General features: G+C 55.3%; 1 protein-coding gene across 1 annotated transcript in view; it reads right to left on the reverse strand.

Moving 5' to 3' along the window:
* Positions 1 to 449: 449 nt before the first annotated feature.
* LOC144612337 (DC-STAMP domain-containing protein 2-like) overlaps positions 450 to 20,000 on the reverse strand; it is a 36,895-nt gene continuing 17,344 nt past the window's right edge. The window contains 11 exon segments of the mRNA XM_078431913.1: positions 450 to 583; positions 1,668 to 1,793; positions 3,896 to 3,946; positions 3,949 to 3,999; positions 5,069 to 5,167; positions 5,170 to 5,235; positions 6,399 to 6,456; positions 6,506 to 6,561; positions 9,600 to 9,757; positions 14,305 to 14,518; positions 18,750 to 18,815. Of these exon segments, the coding sequence (XP_078288039.1) occupies positions 450 to 583; positions 1,668 to 1,793; positions 3,896 to 3,946; positions 3,949 to 3,999; positions 5,069 to 5,167; positions 5,170 to 5,235; positions 6,399 to 6,456; positions 6,506 to 6,561; positions 9,600 to 9,757; positions 14,305 to 14,518; positions 18,750 to 18,815 (1,079 nt within the window).

Here is a 20,000-nt window from a genome sequence, read left to right on the forward strand (position 1 = left end):
AGATTATTTTGTTTTTTCTATTTTGCTTTTTCCCTTGCACATCCCAATTCTCTCGGTAGTGAATAAAAGACAAATGTCATAAAATATCATATCATATCATATCATATCATATATATACAGCCGGAAACAGGCCTTTTCGGCCCACCAAGTCCGTGCCGCCCAGCGATCCCCGTACATTAACACTATCCTACACCCACGAGGGACAATTTTTACATTTACCCAGCCAATTAACCTACATACCTGTACGTCTTTGGAGTGTACGACTAAGTTATGTACGACTAAGTTATGAAGAAAGAGTTGATAAATGCGACTCGACTAAGCACACGAAGTACTTGAAGAATTCGCACATTAATTGATAATCAGCCAAAAAGGTGGTAATTGGCCTTTTCTGCTGTGTTTTATATTTTAACCCTATCTTAATTCATTAATATAGTTATATAACCTTGTGCTTAAATGTAATATTTACTCATTGCAGTTCCACCCCTGATTTTCGGGCACTCTTGGTTCCAGAGCTTTGCTGGTTTATCCAGCCGACCACGAAAGTGGCTCGGCGATGGGGGTCGATGTGCCGGCTCCAGCTGGGCTGGAGTTCCAGAGACCCGGCCGCAGGTCGCAAATTCAACCCCACCGATCGGCCGTGGAGTCCCCGATGGGGTCGAGATTGGCTGCCTTGCCCAGCCCGGGTGACACATTTTTGGGGAGACTTCCAGTGGGGGGGGGGGGTTTCTCGCAGAACGAGGGGTTGCCAACTTCCTCGCTCCCAAATACGGGACAAAATGACGCCACTGCCCCGCGCCCCACGTGACCTCACCCAGCCAGCGGCCACGTGCTCCCGCTCCACCAATGGCGGCCGCCATTGGTGGAGCGGGAGCGCGTGGCCGCCGGCTGGGCGAGGTCATGTGGGGCGTGGGGCAGTGACATCACCCTTTGTCCTGTATTTGGGAGCGAGGAAGTTGGCAACCCTACTAAGACGGGACAAGGGCAGTCAACCGAACTAGCCCAAGAGGGGTACAGAGAAGGTTCACCAGATTGATCCCTGGGATGGCAGGACTTTCATATGAAGAAAGACTGGATAGACTCGGCTTGTACTCGCTGGGAATTTGAAGATTGAGGGGGGATCTTATAGAAACTTACAAAGATCCTTAAGGGGTTGGACAGGCTGATGCAGGAAGATTGTTCCCGATGTTGGGAAGTCCAGAACAAGGGTCACGCAGTTTAAGGATAAGGGGGAAGTCTTTTAGGACCGAGATGAGAACGTTTTTTTTCACACAGAATCTGTGGAATTCTCTGCCACAGAAGGTAGTGAGGCCAGTTCATTGGCTATATTAAGAGGGAGTTAGATGTGGCCCTTGTGGCTAAAGGGATCAGGGGTATGGAGAGAAGGCAGGTACGGGATACTGAGCTGGATGATCAGCCCATGATCGTATTGAATGGCGGTGCGCACAGGCTCGAAGGGCCGAATGGCCTACTCCTGCACCTATTTTCTATGTTTCTATGTTTCCCACCTCAACTACCTCCTGCACCTATTTTCTATGTCTGTGTTAAAAGATACAATAGACAAAAGACAATAGACAATAGGTGCAGGAGGAGGCCATTCGGCCCTTCGATACGGGGACGTCCCGGTTGATACGGGACAGATGGCGGCCCCGGGCCTTGGCGCGACCTACCTTGCTGCAGGACCAGCAGGAAGTTGGTGTGACCCGCGTCCGTGGTGTTCTTCTGCACCGTTCTGAAGAGCGCGTTGATGAGCGAGCTGCGTTTGGAGTGGATCTGGTTGTACAAGTAGCAGGTCCCGTTCCTGCACGAGACGTGGGGGGGGGGGGGTGGGCAATGAGGTGCCGCACTGCAGAGAGCAACAGCATCCACTCCCCCCTCCCTCCCTCCCCCCACTCTGCCCCCCCCCTGCCCCACGTTCTGTACATCACCCCCCCCCCCGCACACACACACACACACCCTCTCCCTGCCCCGGAGAGGGAGATGGGGTGCGGAGAGGGAGGGGAGGGAGGGAGGGAGGGAGGGAGGGAGGGAGGGAGGGAGGGAGGGAGGGAGGGAGGGAGGGAGGGAGGGGCGTGAGGAGGAGGGAGGGAGGGGAGGGAGGGAGGGAGGGAGGGAGGGAGGGAGGGAGGGAGGGAGGGAGGGAGGGAGGGAGGGAGGGAGGGCGGTGAGGAGGGAGGGAGGGAGGGAGGGAGGAGGGAGGGAGGGAGGGAGGGAGGAGGGAGGGTGGTGAGGAGGGAGGGAGGGGCGGTGAGGAGGGAGGGAGGGAGGGAGGGAGGGGCGGTGAGGGAGGAGGGAGGGAGGAGGGAGGGAGGGGAGGGAGGGAGGGAGGGGCGGTGAGGAGGGAGGGAGGGAGGGAGGAGGGAGGGAGGGAGGAGGAGGGGCGGTGAGGAGGGAGGGAGGGAGGGAGGGAGGGGTGGTGAGGAGGGAGGAGGAGGGGCGGTGAGGAGGGAGGGAGGGAGGGAGGGAGGGAGGGAGGGAGGGAGGGAGGGAGGGAGGGAGGGAGGGAGGGAGGGAGGGAGGGAGGGAGGGAGGGAGTGCCGCGCTGTGGGAGAGAGGGAGGGAGGGACGGCAAGGCAGCAGTACAAGGCAGCAGCCCGCCTAGACTACTGCAACTCCCTATACACTGGATCAGCCAATCTTCCCCCGTCCCGCCTGCAACTGGTCCAAAACGCCGCAGCGAGACCCCTGACGGGTACCCGTAAAAGGGACCACATCACCCCGATTTCTGGCCTCTCTCCACTGGCTCCCTGTACGGTACAGAATCAACTTCAAGCTCCTCCTATTCACGTATAAAGCCCTAAATGGACATTCCCCCCCCCTACATCAAAAATCTTCTAACCCCCCTCTCTAACTCCAGTCCCTCAGGTCGGCCGACTTGGGGCTACTCACTATCCCGCGGTCTGGGCTTAAGCTCAGGGGTGACCGCGCTTTTGCGGTTGCAGCTCCTAGACTGTGGAACAGCATCCCTCTCCCCATCAGAACTGCCCCCTCCATCCCTCCTTTAAGTCCAGGCTCAAAACCTATTTCTACTCCCTAGCGTTTGAGGCTCATTGAGGAGGCGCTGGGAACTGTTTGCGTGTTTCATTTTTTTTCCTTAGTACCTAATCAGATGTACAGCACTTGGTCAACGTGGGTTGTTTTTAATGTGCTATACAAATAAAATTGACTTGACTTGACTAATCAAGGCCCAGTCTCACCCCCCGGTCACCCCCTCTCCCCCCCTCTCCATCGGGGCAAGAGGTACAGAAGTGTGGAGACCCTCCCACACCTCCAGATTCAGGGGCGGTTTCTTCCCGGCTGTTATCGGGCAACTGAACCGTCCTCCTCACCAACTAGAGAGCGGTCCTGACCTCCCGTCTACCTCACTGGAGACCCTCGGACTATCCTCGATCGGACCCTGACCTCGCACTGAACGTTATTATTCCCCTTTATCCGTGTCTGTCCACTGTGGACGGCTGGATTGTAATCGTGTGTTGTCTCTCCGTTGACTGGATCGCACGCAGCGACAAGAGCCTTTCTTACTTAGACTTTAGAGACACAGCTCGGAAACAGGCCCTTCGGCCCACCGGGTCCGCGCCGACCAGCGATCCCCGCACACTGATACTATCCCCCACACGCACACACACACTGGGGACAATTACAATTTTACCGAAGCCAATCAACCTACGGACCCGCACGTCTTGGAGCGTGGGGGGAAACCGGAGCGCCCGGAGAAAACCCACGCGGGTCACGGGGAGAGAGACGTGCAAACTCCGCACAGACGGCGCCGCGGACGGGATGAACCCGGCTCTCCGGCGCTGTGAGGCGGCAGCTGGGAACACTGGGTAATAATAATAATATACTAATAATAGTAAGCTGATAACGTGAAAGCTGTCAGCGTTCGGCAAATGCCCGCTCTGTACCTGCTCTCTCGACGGGTAGTAGATCGAACAGACGTACCGCCGAAGCTCGTCATGTACGAGCCAAACAGCACGATGAAGAAAACGCATCCGTACATGACCCCTGCAGCAGAACAAGCTCAGGCAATGGGAGGTGGTCTAATGTCTATTGTAACTCAGCGGGTCAGGCAGCAACTCTGGAGAATATGGATGGGTGACATTATAGGAGCAAAGAGGTCCTTCTGCAGTTGTACAGGGCCCTGGTGAGACCGCACCTGGAGTACTGTGTGCAGTTGTACAGGGCCCTAGTGAGACCGCACCTGGAGTACTGTGTGCAGTTGTACAGGGCCCTAGTGAGACCACACCTGGAGTACTGTGTGCAGTTGTACAGGGCCCTAGTGAGACCGCACCTGGAGCACTGTGTGCAGTTGTACAGGGCCCTAGTGAGACCACACCTGGAGTACTGTGTGCAGTTGTACAGGGCCCTAGTGAGACCGCACCTGGAGTACTGTGTGCAGTTTTGGTCTCCAAATTGAGGAAGGACATTCTTGCTATTGAGGGCGTGCAGCGTAGGTTCACCAGGGTTAATTCCCGAATGGCGGGACTGTCGTATGTTGACAGACCGGAGCGACTGGGCTTGTATACACTGGAATTAGAAGGACGAGAGCGGATCTTATCGAAACGTATAAGATTATTAAGGGGTCGGACACGTTAGAGGCAGGAAACATGCTCCCAATGTTGGGGGGAGTCCAGAACAACACAGTTTAAGAATAAGGGGTCGGCCATTTAGAACGGAGACGAGGAAAAACGTTTCCAGTCAGAGAGTTGTGATCTGTGGAATTCTCTGCCTCAGAGGGCAGTGGAGGCCGATTCTCTGAATGCATTCGAGAGAGAGCTGGATAGAGCTCTTAAGGATAGCGGAGTCAGGGGAGAAGGCAGGAACGGGGTACTGATTGAGAATGATCAGCCATGATCACATTGAATGCGGCGCGTACAGGCTCGAAGGGCGAATGGCCTCCTCCTGCACCTATTGTCTATTGTCCATTGTCCATTGTCCATTGTCTATTGTCTATTGGCCCCCCTTCATCCTCTGCCCACCCTGCCTTCTCCCCTCCCCTCTGCTCCCCTCTCCCCACCCCTGCCTTTCCCCTCCCCTCTGCCCCCCGCTCCCTCCCCCGACTCTCCCCACTCACCGATGAGGGTGTATATCTTGTAGTTGGGCGGCGATGGCCGCAGGAAGCACGTGCGGGAGATGACTGTCACGTTACTGCTCTGCACAGAGTCGAAGGCGGCACCACGTTGCGGTAGATGTCCGAGGCGTAACCCGAACCACTCACAGAGACCCCCAGAATCACCGGCGCTGTGGAGAGAGAGAGAGAGATGAGAGAGAGAGAGAGAGAGAGAGGGAGAGAGGGAGAGAGAGGGAGAGAGAGGGAGAGAGAGGGGGGGGGGGGAGAGAGAGGGGGGGGGAGAGAGAGAGAGAGAGAGAGAGAGAGGGAGAGAGAGTTACAGAGATGGGGGAGAGAGAGAGGGGAGAGAGAGTTACAGAGATGGGGGACAGAGAGAGAGAGGGGAGAGTTACAGAGATGGGGGAGAGAGAGATAGAGGGTTACAGACAGAGAGAGAGAGAGAGGGGGGAGTGACAGACAGAGAGAGAGAGAGAGAGAGAGAGAGAGAGAGAGAGAGGGTTACAGTGACAGAGAGAGAGAGAGAGAGGGAGGGGGAGAGAGTGAGAGGGGGGGAGAGTTAGAGAGAGGGGGGAGAGAGAGAGGGTGGGGAGAGAGAGAGAGGGGGGAGTTAGAGAGAGGGGGGAGAGAGAGGGGGGGGGAGAGAGAGAGGGGGGGAGTTAGAGAGAGGGGGGAGAGAGAGAGGGTGGGAGAGAGAGAGAGGGGGGAGTTAGAGAGAGGGGGAGAGAGAGGGGGGGGGAGAGAGAGAGGGGGGGAGTTAGAGAGAGGGGGGAGAGAGAGTTACAGAGACGAGAGAGAGAGAGAGAGAGAGAGAGAGAGAGAGAGAGAGAGAGAGAGAGAGAGAGAGAGAGAGAGAGAGAGAGAGAGAGCGGAGAGAGAGAGAGAGAGAGAGAGAGTTACAGTGACAGAGAGAGAGAGAAGGAGGGGGAGAGAGAGAGGGGGAGAGAGGAGAGAGAGGGGGAGAGTTACAGAGATGGGGAGAGAGAGAGAGGGGGAGAGAGAGGGAGAGTTACAGTCAGAGAGAGAGGGGAAGAGAGAGTTAGAGAGAGGGGGGAGAGAGAGAGGAGAGAGAGAGTGGGGAGAGAGAGACGGGGAGAGAGAGAGTTACAAAGGGGGAGAGAGGACGGGGAGAGAGATAGGGGGAGAGTGGGGGGAGAGAGTTATTTCTGAAGGACCTTCTTTGCTCCTGTACTCCAAATCTCTCGTTACGAAGGCCAACGCACATTCGTTTTGGTGTGAACAGACGAGGGAGGGGTGGGGGGGAGAGAGAATGTTAAACCTTTGCCCAAACTGGGCGTGCGACCAAAAGGCAAGTGTGTGGGGTGTGTGGACTCACATCGGGCGATGATTTCCACCTGCAGATGGTAGCTGATCATGTCCAGCACCAGTAGATGCTGTAGTCAGGAGGACGATGACCAGGATGGCGATCCCCTGGCGGAGGACCCTGGCGAAGCCGATCAGATACTTCTTCCGCTCCTTCACGCTGAGGTAGAGCGAGCCTGGGGGGGAGGGAGGCCAGGGGTCAGAGCCAAGCTGACGTTCGCTGCAGACTGACGTTCACCCCCAGGCTTCGATCGTCAAGTCTGCTTTCACAGGCCGTAGGGTCGCCAACTGAACCGTGTTAGCCGGGACGTCCCCTATATTGGTTTGTCCCGCCCTTGTCCCGCATTAGTAGGGGTTGCCAACTTCCTCGCTCCCAAATACGGGACAAAGGGTGACGTCACCGCTCCCCCCGTGCCCCCCGGCCCAGCGGCCACGCGCTCCCGCTCCACAATGGCGGCCGCTCCCCGGTCCGGGAGGCGGGTTGCTAGGCAACCTCCACTAGGCGGCGCCTGGGCCTCCGGGCCTACAGTGTCCGGGGCCTACACACTGTCCAGGCCTACAATGTCCGGGCCTACACTGTCTGGGCCTACACCGTGTCCAGGGCTTACAGTGTCTGGGGCCTACAGTGTCCGGGCCTACAGTGTCCGGGCCTACAGTGTCTGGGCCCACAGTGTCCCGGCCTACAGTGTCTGGGCCTACACTGTCCGGGGCCCAAAGTGTCCGGCCTACACACTGTCCGGGCCTACAATGTCCGGGCCTACACTGTCCGGGTCTACAGTGTCCGGGCCTACACAGTGTCCCGGGCCTACACAGTGGTCCGGGCCTACAGCGTTCCGGGCCTACAGCGTCCGGGCCGACAGTGTCCGGGCCCACTCACTGTCCGGGCCTACAGTGTCCGGGCCCTACAGTGTCCGGGCCTACATTGTCCATGCCTACACTGTCCGGGCCTACAGTGTCCGGGCCTACAGTGTCCGGGCCTACACTGTCCGGGCCCACACTGTCCGGGCCTACAGTGTCCGGGCCTAAGCGTCCGGGCCTACAGCGTCCCCCCGGGCCTAATACGGGACAAGGGCGGTCCCGTACGGGAAAAACAATTTAGCCCAAAATTACAGGATGTCCCGGCTAATACGGGGACAGTTGGCAACCCTAACAGGCGGTGACCACAAGTGCCCTGCTACCTTTCAAACTCCCCTCCCATCTCCCCTCTCCTCCCCCACCCCATCCCCTCTCCTCCCCTCCACTCTCCTCCCCTCTTCCCCCTCCCCTCCTTTCTCCCCCGCTCCCCTCCCAATCTCATGTGATAGGAGCAGAATTAGGCCATTCGGCCCATCAAGTCCGCTCCGCCATTCAACCTTGGCTGATCTATCTCTCCCTCCTAACCCCATTCTCCTGCCTTCTCCCCATAACCCCTGACACCCGCACTGATCAAGAATCTATCTATCTCTGCCTTAAAAATACCCACTGACTTGTGGCCTCCACGGCCGTCTGTGGCAAAGAATCCCACAGATCACCACCCTCTGACTAAAGAAATCCCCCCTCGTCTCCTTCCTAAAGGAACGTCTTTAATTCTGAGGCTGTGCCCTCTGGTCCTAGACTCTCCCACCAGTGGAAACATCCTCTCACATCCACTCTATCCAGGCCGCTCGCTGTTCTGTACGTTTCAATGAGGTCCCCCCTCATCCTTCTAAACTCCAGCGAGTACAGGCCCAGTGCCCACAAACGCCCATCGCACGTCAACCCGCTCGTTCCTGGGATCGTTCTTGTAAAACCTCCTCTGGACCCTCTCCAGTGCCGGCACGCCCTTCCTCAGATACGGGGCCCAAAATCTGCTCGCAAACGCTCCAAATGTGGCCAGACCAGCGCCTTATACAGCCTCAGCATTACATCCCTTGTTTTGTGTACACAAGCCGTCTGAAGAAGGGTCTCGACCCGAAACGTCACCCATTCCTTCTCTCCAGAGATGCTGCCTGTCCCGCTGAGTTACTCCAGCAGTTGTTGTCGATCTACAGTTTAAAGCAGCATCTGCAGTTCCTTATTACACAACCTCTTGGTATAAATGTGCTTTGCCTTTCTTTACTACTGCTTCACCTTCACCAGGATAATCCCCCGGGATGGCGGGACTGTCGTACGAGGAAAGATTGGAAAGACCGGCCTTGTATTCACTGGGTTTAGAAGGATGAGAGGGGGATCTTATAGAGACCTATAAAATTTATCAAAGGACTGGACAAGCTAGATGCAGAAAAATGTTCCCGATGTTGGGGGGAGTCCAGAACCAGGGGCCACACAGTCTAAGAATAAAGGGGAGGCCGTTTAAAACTGAGGTGAGAAAAAAACTTTTTCACCCAGAGAGTTGTGAATGTGTGGAATTCTCTGCCACAGAGGGCAGTGGAGGCCGATTCACTGGATGGATTTAAGAGAGAGTTAGATAGAGCTCTAGGGGCTAGTGGAATCAAGGGATATGGGGAGAAGGCAGGCACGGGGTACTGATTGTGGACGATCAGCCGTGATCACAATGAATGGCGGTGCGTACAGGCTCGAAGGGCCGAATGGCCTCCTCCTGCACCTGTTTTCTATGTTTCTATGTTTCTATGACTTGCAGATTGAACTTAGACAACAGACAATAGTTGCAGGAGGAGGCCATTCGACCCTTCGAGCCACACCGCCATTCAATGTGATCAGGGCTGATCATCCACAATCAGTACCCCGTTCCTGCCTTCTCCCCATACCCCATGACTCCGCTATCCTTAAGAGCTCTATCTAGCTCTCTCTTGAAAGCATTCAGAGAATTGCCTCCACTGCCTTCTGAGGCAGAGAATTCCACAGATTCACAACTCTCTGACTGAAAAATGTTTTTCCTCATCTACGTTCATAATGGCCGACCCCTTATTCTTAAACTGTGTGGCCCCTGGTTCTGGACTCCCCCAACATTGGGAACATGTTTCCTGCCTCCAACGTGTCCAACCCCTTAATAATCTTATACGTTTCGATAAGATCTCCTCTCGTCCTTCTAAATTCCAGTGTATACAAGCCTTCTGAGGCAGAGAATTCCACAGATTCACAACTCTCTGAGTGAAAAGGTTTTTCCTCATCTCCGTTCAAAATGGCCGACCCCTTGTTCTTAAACGGTGTGGCCCCTGTGACTTGCAGCTCGCAGACAGCGCCCGAGGTGGGGATGGAACGGGCTCTACCCGCGGCGTCTCCTAGGTACACTCACAGGGCTGGATGTAGCGAGAGGCCTCGCGGAAGCTGAGCGGCAGCACGGTGCTTTTGCCGGTCCTGGCCCGCATCACGTCGATCTGGATGAACTGCTTGGTGATGTAGCAGTTGTCGAAGTCGTCCCGGAACAGGTAGTTCTTCCGGTAGATCAGGGCCCTGGGAGGGTGAGAAGCAGGGAGACCGTGACTGCAAGGGCCGGGAGGGCCAGGAGGGGACCATTCGTGGTCCAGATAGAACCGCCACAGACAGAAGCTAGTGGTTGCCAACTATCCCACTCGCAAATATGGGACGAGGTGACGTCACCGCTCCACGCGCCCCCACGTGACCTCACCCAGCCAGCGGCCACGTGCTCCCGCTCCACCAATGGTAGTCGCCCCGGGCCGGGAGGCGGGTTGCTAGGCAACCTCCGTTAGGCGAACACACTCGGCCCCGCTCCCCAAACACACTTCATTAGCCTACAGTGTCCGGGCCTACAGTGTCCGGGCCTACAACAGCCCCCGGGCCTACAGTGTCCAGGCCTACAGTGTCCGGGCCTACTGTGTCCGGGCCTACAGTGTCCGGGCCTACAACAGCCCCCGGGCCTACAGTGTCCAGGCCTACAGTGTCCGGGCCTAATGTGTCCGGGCCTACAACAGCCCCCGGGCCTACAGTGTCCAGGCCTACAGTGTCAGGGCCTACAGTGTCCGGGCCTACAACAGCCCCCGGGCCTACAGTGTCCAGGCCTACAGTGTCAGGGCCTACAGTGTCCGGGCCTACAACAGCCCCCGGGCCTACAGTGTCCAGGCCTACAGTGTCAGGGCCTACAGTGTCTGGGCCTACAAAGTCCGGGCCTACAACGGTCCCCGGGCCTACAGTGTCCAGGCCTACAGTGTCCGGGCCCACAGTGTCCGGGTCTACAGTGTCCGGACCTACAGTGTCCGGGCCCACAGTGTCCGGGCCTACAGTGGTCCCCGGGCCTACAGTGTCCAGGCCTACAGTGTCCGGGCCCACAGTGTCCGGGTCTACAGTGTCTGGACCTACAGTGTCCAGGCCCACAGTGTCCGGGCCTACAGTGTCTGGGCCTACAGCGCCTTCCCGGGCCTAATATGGGACAAGGGCGGTCCCCTACGAGACAAACCAATTTAGCCCCAATTTAGCACACGGGATGTCCCGGCTAATACGGGACAGTTGGCAACCCCTAGTTGCAGCAGAACATGCAAACATGCAGGAAGGCAGACACAAAATGCTGGAGTAACTCAGCGGGTCGGGCAGCATCTCTGGAGAGAAGGAATGGGTGACGTTTCGGGTTCGAGACCCTTCTTCAGACTCGACCCGAAACGTCACCCATTCCTTCTCTCCCGAGATGCTGCCCCCCGCTGAGTTGCTCCAGCATTCTGTGTCCATCGTCATAGTGCACTGTAAACAATATAATAAACGAGGAAAAAAATGTCCATACTCTAAATACACATAGATATATAGATCATGTACTACGTAGACTATTATTATTAATGCACTATTCTTCTTTGATTTTTTGCATTTACATACGTCAGCCAAAACAATCTGACCACTGACAGGCGAAGTGAATCACATTGGTTGTCTCGTTACAATGGCACCTGTCGAGGGGTGGGATATATTAGGCAGCAAGTGAACAGTCAGTTCTTGAAGTTGACGTGTTGGATGCAGGAGAGATGGGCAGGAGTAAAGACCTGAGCGACTTTGACAAGGGCCAAATTGTTCTGGCCAGACGACTGGGTCGGAGCATCTCTGAAACGGCAAGGCTTGTGGACTGCAGTGGTGAGCACAGACCGACCGACCGACCGACAGTGGTCCGAGGAGGGACAAACGCACAAACCGGCGACAGTCAGGGTGTTGGGCGCCCAAGGCTCATCGATGCGCGAGGGCAACGAGGGCTGGAGTAACTCAGCGGGAGGGCGTTTCTTATCGGGGGGCCGCACGGTTTGGGAACGGCTCCATCCGAGACCCGGCAAAGAAACCGCGGAGAGTCGTTGTGGACGCGGCCCAGACCGTCGCACGCACGCACAAACAAACCGCCCTCCCTTCCACCGACTCCACCTACACCTCGCGCTGCCTCGGCAAGGCCAGCGGCATAATCACGGACCAGTCTCACCCCCCCCCGTCACCCCCTCTCCTCCCCTCTCCCATCGGGGCAAGAGGTACAGAAGTGTGGAGACCCTCCCACACCTCCAGATTATGGGGCAGTTTCTTCCCGGCTGTTATCGGGCAACTGAACCGTCCTCTCACCAACTAGAGAGCGGTCCTGACCTCCCCTCTACCTCATTGGAGACCCTCGGACTGTCTTTGATCGGACGTCACTGGACATAATCTTGCACTAAACGTTATTCCCTTTGTCCTGTATCTTCGTTTAGTTTAGCATGCAGCAAGTCAACCGCCACGCGACAGTGTGTATCTGTACACTGAGGACAGCTCGTGCGTGACAACGCACTCCTCCAGAATCACAGACAGTTACTAAACTAAACTAAATTAAACCCTAGGGAAGACAGGGGTACAGAGGGACCTTTGGAGTACAGGTACACAAGTCCTTGAAAGCAACAGGACAGGTGGACAGGGTGGATCAAAAAGGCATATGGGTCACTGGCCTTCATTAGCCGGGGCATTCGAATATAGAAGTAGTGGGGTAATGATGGAATTGCACTGGTGAGGCCACAGCTGGAGTATTGTGTACAGTTCTGGTCACCACATTATAGAAGGGATGTGATGGCTTTGGAGAGGGTGCAGAGGAGATTCACCAGGGATGAAGGGCCTCGGCTATGAGGAGAGACTGGGCAGACTGGGGTTGTTTTCCCTGGAGCAGAGAAGGCTGAGAGGGGACATGATCGAGGTGTACGAGATCATGAGGGGCATAGATAAGGTAGATGGCTGGGGAACTTCTTCCACTGGTGGAAGGTTCAACAACGAGGGGACATAGATACAGGGTAAGGGGAGGGATGTGAGAAAGAACCTTTTTCACCCAGAGGGTGGTTGGAGTCTGGAACTCACTGCCTGGGGTTGGTGGTGGAGGCGGGAACACTCACAACGTTTAAGAGGCATTTGGACGGGCACTTGAAATGCTACAACATTCAGGGCGACGGTCCAAATGCGGGAGAATGGGATTAAAATTAGACTGTGTTTGGTAACGGGCGGCACGGACACGATGGGCCGAAGGGCCTCTTTCTGTGCTGTAGGACTCTATGAAACTAAATTAAACTAAACTAAATTAAACTCAACTAAAGAAAAGCAGACCAGACTAAAGTGAACCAAAGTGAATCAAATAAAAACAATCTCAACCGAACCAAACCGAACAAATCTATCTACAATCCCAGGTGGAGACACAAAGTGCTGGAGTAACTCAGCGGGTCGGGCAGCATCTCTGGAGAGAAGGAATGGGTGACGTTTCGGGTCGAGACCCTTCTTCAGACTGATGTCAGGGGAGGGGGCGGGACAAGGGTAGGATGTAGTCGGAGACAGGAAGACTAGTGGGAGAACTGGGAAGAGGGAGGGGATGGAGAGAGAGAGAGAAGAAAGCAAGGGCTACTTAAAGTTGGAGAAGTCAATGTTCATACCGCTGGGGTGCGAGCTGCCCAAGCGAAATATGAGGTGCTGTTCCTCCAATTTGCGCTGGGCCTCACTCTGACAGTGGAGGAGGCCCAGGACAGAAAGGTCAGTGCGGGAGTGGGAGGGGGGGGTTGAAGTGCTGAGCCACCGGGAGATCAGGTTGGTTAAGGCGGACTGAGCGGAGGTGTTGAGCGAAACGATCGCCGAGCCTGCGCTCGGTCTCGCCGATGTAGAGAAGCTGACACCTGGAGCAGCGGATGCAGTAGATGAGGTTGGAGGAGGTGCAGGTGAACCTCTGCCTCACCTGGAAAGACTGTTTGGGTCCTTGGATGGAGTCGAGGGGGGAGGTAAAGGGACAGGTGTTGCATCTCGTGCGGTTGCAGGGGAAAGTGCCCGGGGAGGGGGTGGTTTGGGTGGGAAGGGACGAGTGGACCAGGGAGTTACGGAGGGATCTGCAATCCCACCCAGGTTGGCATCGTGTGCCACCTTGCGTGCCCGGAGGATGTGTGTACCTGGAGTTGGGACTCACTTAGGGTTGCCAACCTCCTCGCTCTCAGATAAGGGACAAAAGATGACGTCACCACCCGCGGCCAAGTGCTCACTCTCCACCAATGGCGGCCGCCCGGTTCGGGAGGCGTGTTGCTAGGCAACCTCCGTTAGGCGGCGTCCAGGCCTCCGGGCCTACACTGTCCGGGCCTACAGTGTCCGGGCCTAGAGTGTCCAGGCCTACAGTGTCCGGGCCTAGAGTGTCCGGGCCTACAGTGTCCGGGCCTACAGTGTCCGGGCCTAGAGTGTCCGGGCCTACAGTGTCCGGGCCTACAGTGTCCGGGCCTACAGTGTCCGGGCCTACAGTGTCCGGGCCTACAGTGTCCGGGCCTAGAGTGTCCGGGCCTACAGTGTCCGGGCCTACAGTGTCCGGGCCAACAGTGTCCTTGCCTACAGTGTCCGGGCCTACAGTGTCCTTGCCTACAGTGTCCGGGCCTACAGTGTCCGGGCCTACAGTGTCCGGGCCTACAGAGTCCGTGCCTACAGCGCCCCCAGGCGTAATACGGGACAAGGGCGGTCTCGTACGGGACAAACCAGTTTAGCCCAATGTACGGGATGTCCCGGCTAATACGGGACAGTTGGCGACCGACCCTGCCCGGACTCACTGGATGTAGAGGTACAGCATCATGATGGTGGAGCTGTAGCCGAAGATGCCGATGAACTCGTAGATGCCGCCGACCTTCTGCCTGATCTCCTCCATGATGTCCAGGGCGATGTGCGAGATGCTCTTGGACTGGTTGGCGTAGATGTGGAAGTGGTGCTCCACGGAGATGTTGAACTCAAACTCCCGGGTCACTTTGTCCAGGGCGTCCGAGATGGCTGTGGAGAGAAGGTCCGGGTGGCTGGGTACAAACGGCAGGTGCCGGCTGCTAGGCAAGGCGTGCATGGAGCGCCAGAGTAACCCAGTGGGGCAGGCCCCTGTTCCAATACCCGACTGCACTTCACACTGTGGACAGCTTTAGACAATAGACAATAGGTGCAGGATGAGGCCATTCGGCCCTTCGAACCAGCACCGCCATTCAATGTGATCATGGCTGATCATTCTCAATCAGTACCCCGTTCCTGCCTTCTCCCCGTACCCCCTTACTCCGCTATCCTTAAGAGCTCTATCCAGCTCTCTCTTGAATGCATTCAGAGAATTGGCCCCCATCTGCCTTCTGAGGCAGAGAATTCCACAGATTCACAACTCTCTGACTGGAAAAGTTTTTCCTCATCTCTGTTCTAAATGGCCGACCCCTTATTCTTAAACTGTGTGGCCCCTGGTTCTGGACTTCCCCAACATTGGGAACATGTTTCCTGCCTCTAACGTGTCCAACCCCTTAATAATCTTATACGTTTCGATAAGATCCCCTCTCATCCTTCTAAATTCCAGTGTATACAAGCCTAGTCGCTCCTGTCTTTCAACATATGACAGTCCCGCCATTCCGGGAATTAACCTAGTAAACCTACGCTGCACGCCCTCAATAGCAAGAATATCCTTCCTCAAATTTGGAGACCAAAACTGCACACAGTACTCCAGGTGCGGTCTCACTAGGGCCCTGTACAACTGCAGAAGGACCTCTTTGCTCCTATACTCAACTCCTCTTGTAATGAAGGCCAACATGCCATTGGCTTTCTTCACTGCCTGCTGTACCTGCATGCTTCCTTTCAGTGACTGATGCACTAGGACCCCCAGATCTCGTTGTACGTCCCCTTTTCCTAACTTGACACCATTCAGATAATATAAGAAAATAACTGCAGATGCTGGTACAAATCGATTTATTCACAAAATGCTGGAGTAACTCAGCGGGTCAGGCAGCATCTCGGGAGAGAAGGAATGGGTGACGTTTCGGGTCGAGACCCTTCTTCAGACTGATGTCGGGGGTGGGACAAAGGAAGGATATAGGTGGAGACAGGAAGATAGAGGGAGATCTGGGAAGGAGGAGGGGAAGGGAGGGACAGAGGAGCTATCTGAAGTTGGAGAAGTCGACGTTCATACCACCGGGCCGCAAACTGCCCAGGCGAAATATGAGGTGCTGCTCCTCCAATTTCCGGCGGGCCTCACTATGGCACTGGAGGAGGCCCATGACAGAGAGGTCAGACTGGGAATGGGAGGGGGAGTTAAAGTGCTGGGCCACCGGGAGATCAGTTGCGTTAATGCGGACCGAGCGCAGGTGTTCAGCGAAGCGATCGCCGAGCCTGCGCTTGGTTTCGCCGATATAGATGAGTCGACATCTAGAGCAGCGGATGCAATAGATGAGGTTGGAGGAGGTGCAGGTGAACCTCTGTCTCACCTGGAAAGACTGTTTGGGTCCTTTGATGGAGTTGAGGGGGGAGGTAAAGGGACAGGTGTTGCATCTCGTGCGGTTGCAGGGGAAAGTGCCTGGGGTTAGGGTGGTTTGGGTAGGAAGGGACGAGTGGACCAGGGAGTTGCGGAGGGAACGGTCTCTGCGGAATGCAGAGAGGGGAGGGGATGGGAAGATATGGCCAGTGGTGGGGTCCCGTTGTAGGTGACGGAAATGTTGGTGGATGATATGTTGGATCCGCTGGCTGGTGGGGTGGAAGGTGAGAACGAGGGGGATCCTGTCCTTGTTGCGAGTGTGGGGATGGGGAGCAAGAGCGGAGCTGCGGGATGTAGAAGAGACCCTAGTGAGAGCCTCATCTATAATGGAGGAGGGGAAGCCCCGTTTTCTGAAAAACGAGGACATCTCGGAAGCCCTAGTCTGAAACACCTCATCCCGGGCACAGATGCGGCGTAGACGGAGGAATTGGGAGTAGGGGATAGACTTTTTGCAGGGGACCGGGTGGGAAGAAGTGTAGTCCAGATAGCTGTGCGAGTCGGTGGGCTTGTAATAAATGTCCGTCACTAGTTTTTCTCCTGTGATGGAGATGGTGAGGTCCAGAAACGGGAGGGAGATGTCAGAGATAGTCCAGGTATATTTAAGGGCAGGATGGAAATTGGAGGTGAAGTGTATAAAGTCAGTGAGTTCTGCATGGGTGCAAGAGGTAGCACCAATGCAGTCGTCGATGTAGCGGAGGTAGAGTTCGGGGATGGGGCCAGTGTACGTCTGGAACAGGGACTGTTCGACGTACCCGACAAAGAGGCAGGCGTAGCTAGGGCCCATGCGAGTGCCCATAGCTACGCCTCTGGTTTGGAGGAAGTGGGAGAAGTCGAAGGAGAAGTTGTTGAGGGTAAGAACCAGCTCTGCTAGGCGGAGGAGAGTGTTGGTCGATGGGGATTGGCTGGTTCTACGGTCGAGGAAGAAACGGAGGGCTTCGAGACCATCCTTGTGGGGGATGGAAGTGTAGAGTGACTGGACATCCATGGTGATAATAATCTGCCTCCCTATCTATTGTGGATAGGGTGAGCAGTTTCAAATACCTGGGAGTCCGCATCACAGAGGATCTGACGTGGGCAACGCACATTGCCGCACTGGTGGGTAAGGCTAAGCAGCGCCTTTACCACCTTAGACAACTGAGGAAATTCAGAGTGTCGCTGAGGATCCTTCGTTGCTTCTACTCTGGGGCTGTAGGGAGCATCCTGTCCGGCAACATCACAGTCTGGTTTGGGAACAGCTCTGCCCAGGACAGGATGGCCCTGCAGAGAGTAGTGCGTTCGGCTGAACGCACCATGGGAACTACACTCGCCCCCCTGCAGGACCTATACATCAGGAGGTGCAGATCCAGAGCAAGCAAGATCATGAGGGACCCCTGCCACCCCAGTAACGGACTGTTCCAGATGCTACGATCAGGCAAACGCCTCCGCTGTCACGCTGTGAAAACGGAGAGGATGAGACGGAGTTTCTTCCCACAGGCCATCAGGACTGTCAACTTTGATAACCCCAGAGACTAAATTTTTGTCTACACTTTTTGTGCTATGTTTAGTAACTTATTAACTTTATTTATATGCTGTAACTGTAATTCTTTTTTGTGCACAACCCGCAGGCATTGCCACTTTCATTTCACTGCACATCGGGTATGTGTATGTGACAAATAAATTTGACTTGACTTGACTATAAATGCCTGGGAGTCCACATCACAGAGGATCTGACATGGACAACACACCTTGCCGCACTGGTGGGTAAGGCAAGGCAGCGCCTTTACCACCTCAGACAGCTGAGGAAACTCAGAGTGTCTCTGAGGATCCTTCGACCTTCAGTGTTTCTAGATCTTATCAGGCTTGTATACACTGGAATTTAGAAGGATGAGAGGAGATCTTATCGAAACGTATAAGATTATTAAGGGGTTGGACACGTTAGAGGCAGGAAACATGTTATCATCATATCATATCATATATATACAGCCGGAAACAGGCCTTTTCGGCCCTCCAAGTCCGTGCCGCCCAGCGATCCCCGTACATTAACACTATCCTACACCCACTAGGGACAATTTTTACATTTACCCAGCCAATTAACCTACATACCTGTACGTCTTTGGAGTGTGGGAGGAAACCGAAGATCTCGGAGAAAACCCACGCAGGTCACGGGGAGAACGTACAAACTCCTTACAGTGCAGCACCCGTAGTCAGGATCGAACCTGAGTCTCCGGCGCTGCATTCGCTGTAAAGCAGCAACTCTACCGCTGCGCTACCGTGCCAAAATGTTCCCAATGTTGGGGGAGTCCAGAACCAGGGGGCCACACACAGTTTAAGAATAAGGGGTCGGCCATTTAGAACGGAGATGAGGAAAAACCTTTTTCAGTCAGAGAGTTGTGAATCTGTGGAATTCTCCGCCTCAGAGGGCAGTGGAGGCCAATATCTCTGAATGCATTCAAGAGAGAGCTAGATAGAGCTCTTAAGGATAGTGGAGTCAGGGGGTATGGGGAGAGGGCAGGAACGGGGTACTGATTGAAAATGATCAGCCGTGATCGCATTGAATGGCGGTGCGTACTGGCTCGAAGGGCCGAATGGCCTCCTCCTGCACCTGTTGTCTATTGACCCGCGTGGGTTCCCACCGGGCGCTCCGGTTTCCCCCCCACGCGTCCCAAAGACGCGCCCCCCGTGCGGGTTTGTGGGTCGATCGGCCCCTCTGTACATCGCCCCCTAGTGTAACGGGCAGTGGACGGTACTCACGCTCGCCGATTCGTCGTTTCAGCTGCTCCTTGATGTACATGGGGATCAGGCAGAAGAACTGGATAACTGTGGAGAGACGAGGCATAGTGTCACATGGAGGTACAGCGTGGAAACAGGCCCTTCGACCCAACCTGCCCACGCCGGCCAACATGCCCCATCTCCGCTAGTCCCACCAAACCCGTCCTATCCATGTGCCTGTCCAAATGTTTCTTAATAATAATAATAATACATTTTATTTATATAGCGCTTTTCATACACTCAAAGACGCTTTACAGAGATTTTGAGAACATAGGGAAATTAATAAATAGATAAATAAGTAAATAAATAAATGAACAGAGAAAGGAGACAGTAGGTGAGGTGACCTTCAGTGGTTGAAGGCAGTGCTGAACAGGTGAGACTTCAGCGATGTTTTGAATGTGGTGAGTGTGGGGGAGTCTCTGACGGTTTGGGGTAGTGAGTTCCATAGGGTGGGAGCAGCGATGGAGAAAGCCCTGTCCCCCCAGGATCTGAGTTTAGTCCGGATGTGGGGGGATAGGAGATTGGCAGCGGCAGAGCGGAGGGTGCAGGTGGGAGTGTGCCTGTGGAGGAGGTCGGTCAGGTAGGATGGGGCCAGGTTATGGAGGGCTTTGTAGGTTATGAGGAGGATTTTGTACTGGATTCTCTGGGGGATGGGGAGCCAGTGGAGTTTATAAAGGACGGGGGTGATATGGTCACGGATCGAGGTGTGTGTGAGTAGACGGGCAGCGGAGTTTTGAATGTATTGAAGTTTATTGATGATTTTTGAGGGTGCGCCATAGAGGAGGCTGTTGCAGTAGTCCAGACGGGAGGTGATGAAGGCGTGGATGAGGGTTTCTGCAGCTGTGGAGGAGAGGGATGGACGGAGACGGGCAATGTTTTTGAGGTGGAAGAAGGCTGTCTTTGTGATGTGTTTGATGTGTTTGTCGAAGGAGAGGGTTTGATCAAGGATGATTCCAAGATTCTTAAACGTTGCGATAGTCCCAGCCTCAACTGCCTCCTCCGGCAGCTCGTTCCACACACCCACCACCCTCTGTGTGAGAAAGGTAGCATTGAAACATAGAAACATAGGTGCAGGAGGAGGCCATTCGGCCCTTCGAGCCTGTACGCACCACCATTCATTGTGATCATGGCTGATCGTCCACAATCAGTAACCCGTGCCTGCCTTCTCCCCATACCCCTTGATTCCGCTAGCCCCTAGAGCTCTATCTAACTCTCTCTTAAATCCATCCAGTG

This window comes from Rhinoraja longicauda, chromosome 44, assembly GCF_053455715.1.
Source record: "Rhinoraja longicauda isolate Sanriku21f chromosome 44, sRhiLon1.1, whole genome shotgun sequence".
Classification (NCBI taxonomy): domain Eukaryota; kingdom Metazoa; phylum Chordata; class Chondrichthyes; order Rajiformes; family Arhynchobatidae; genus Rhinoraja; species Rhinoraja longicauda.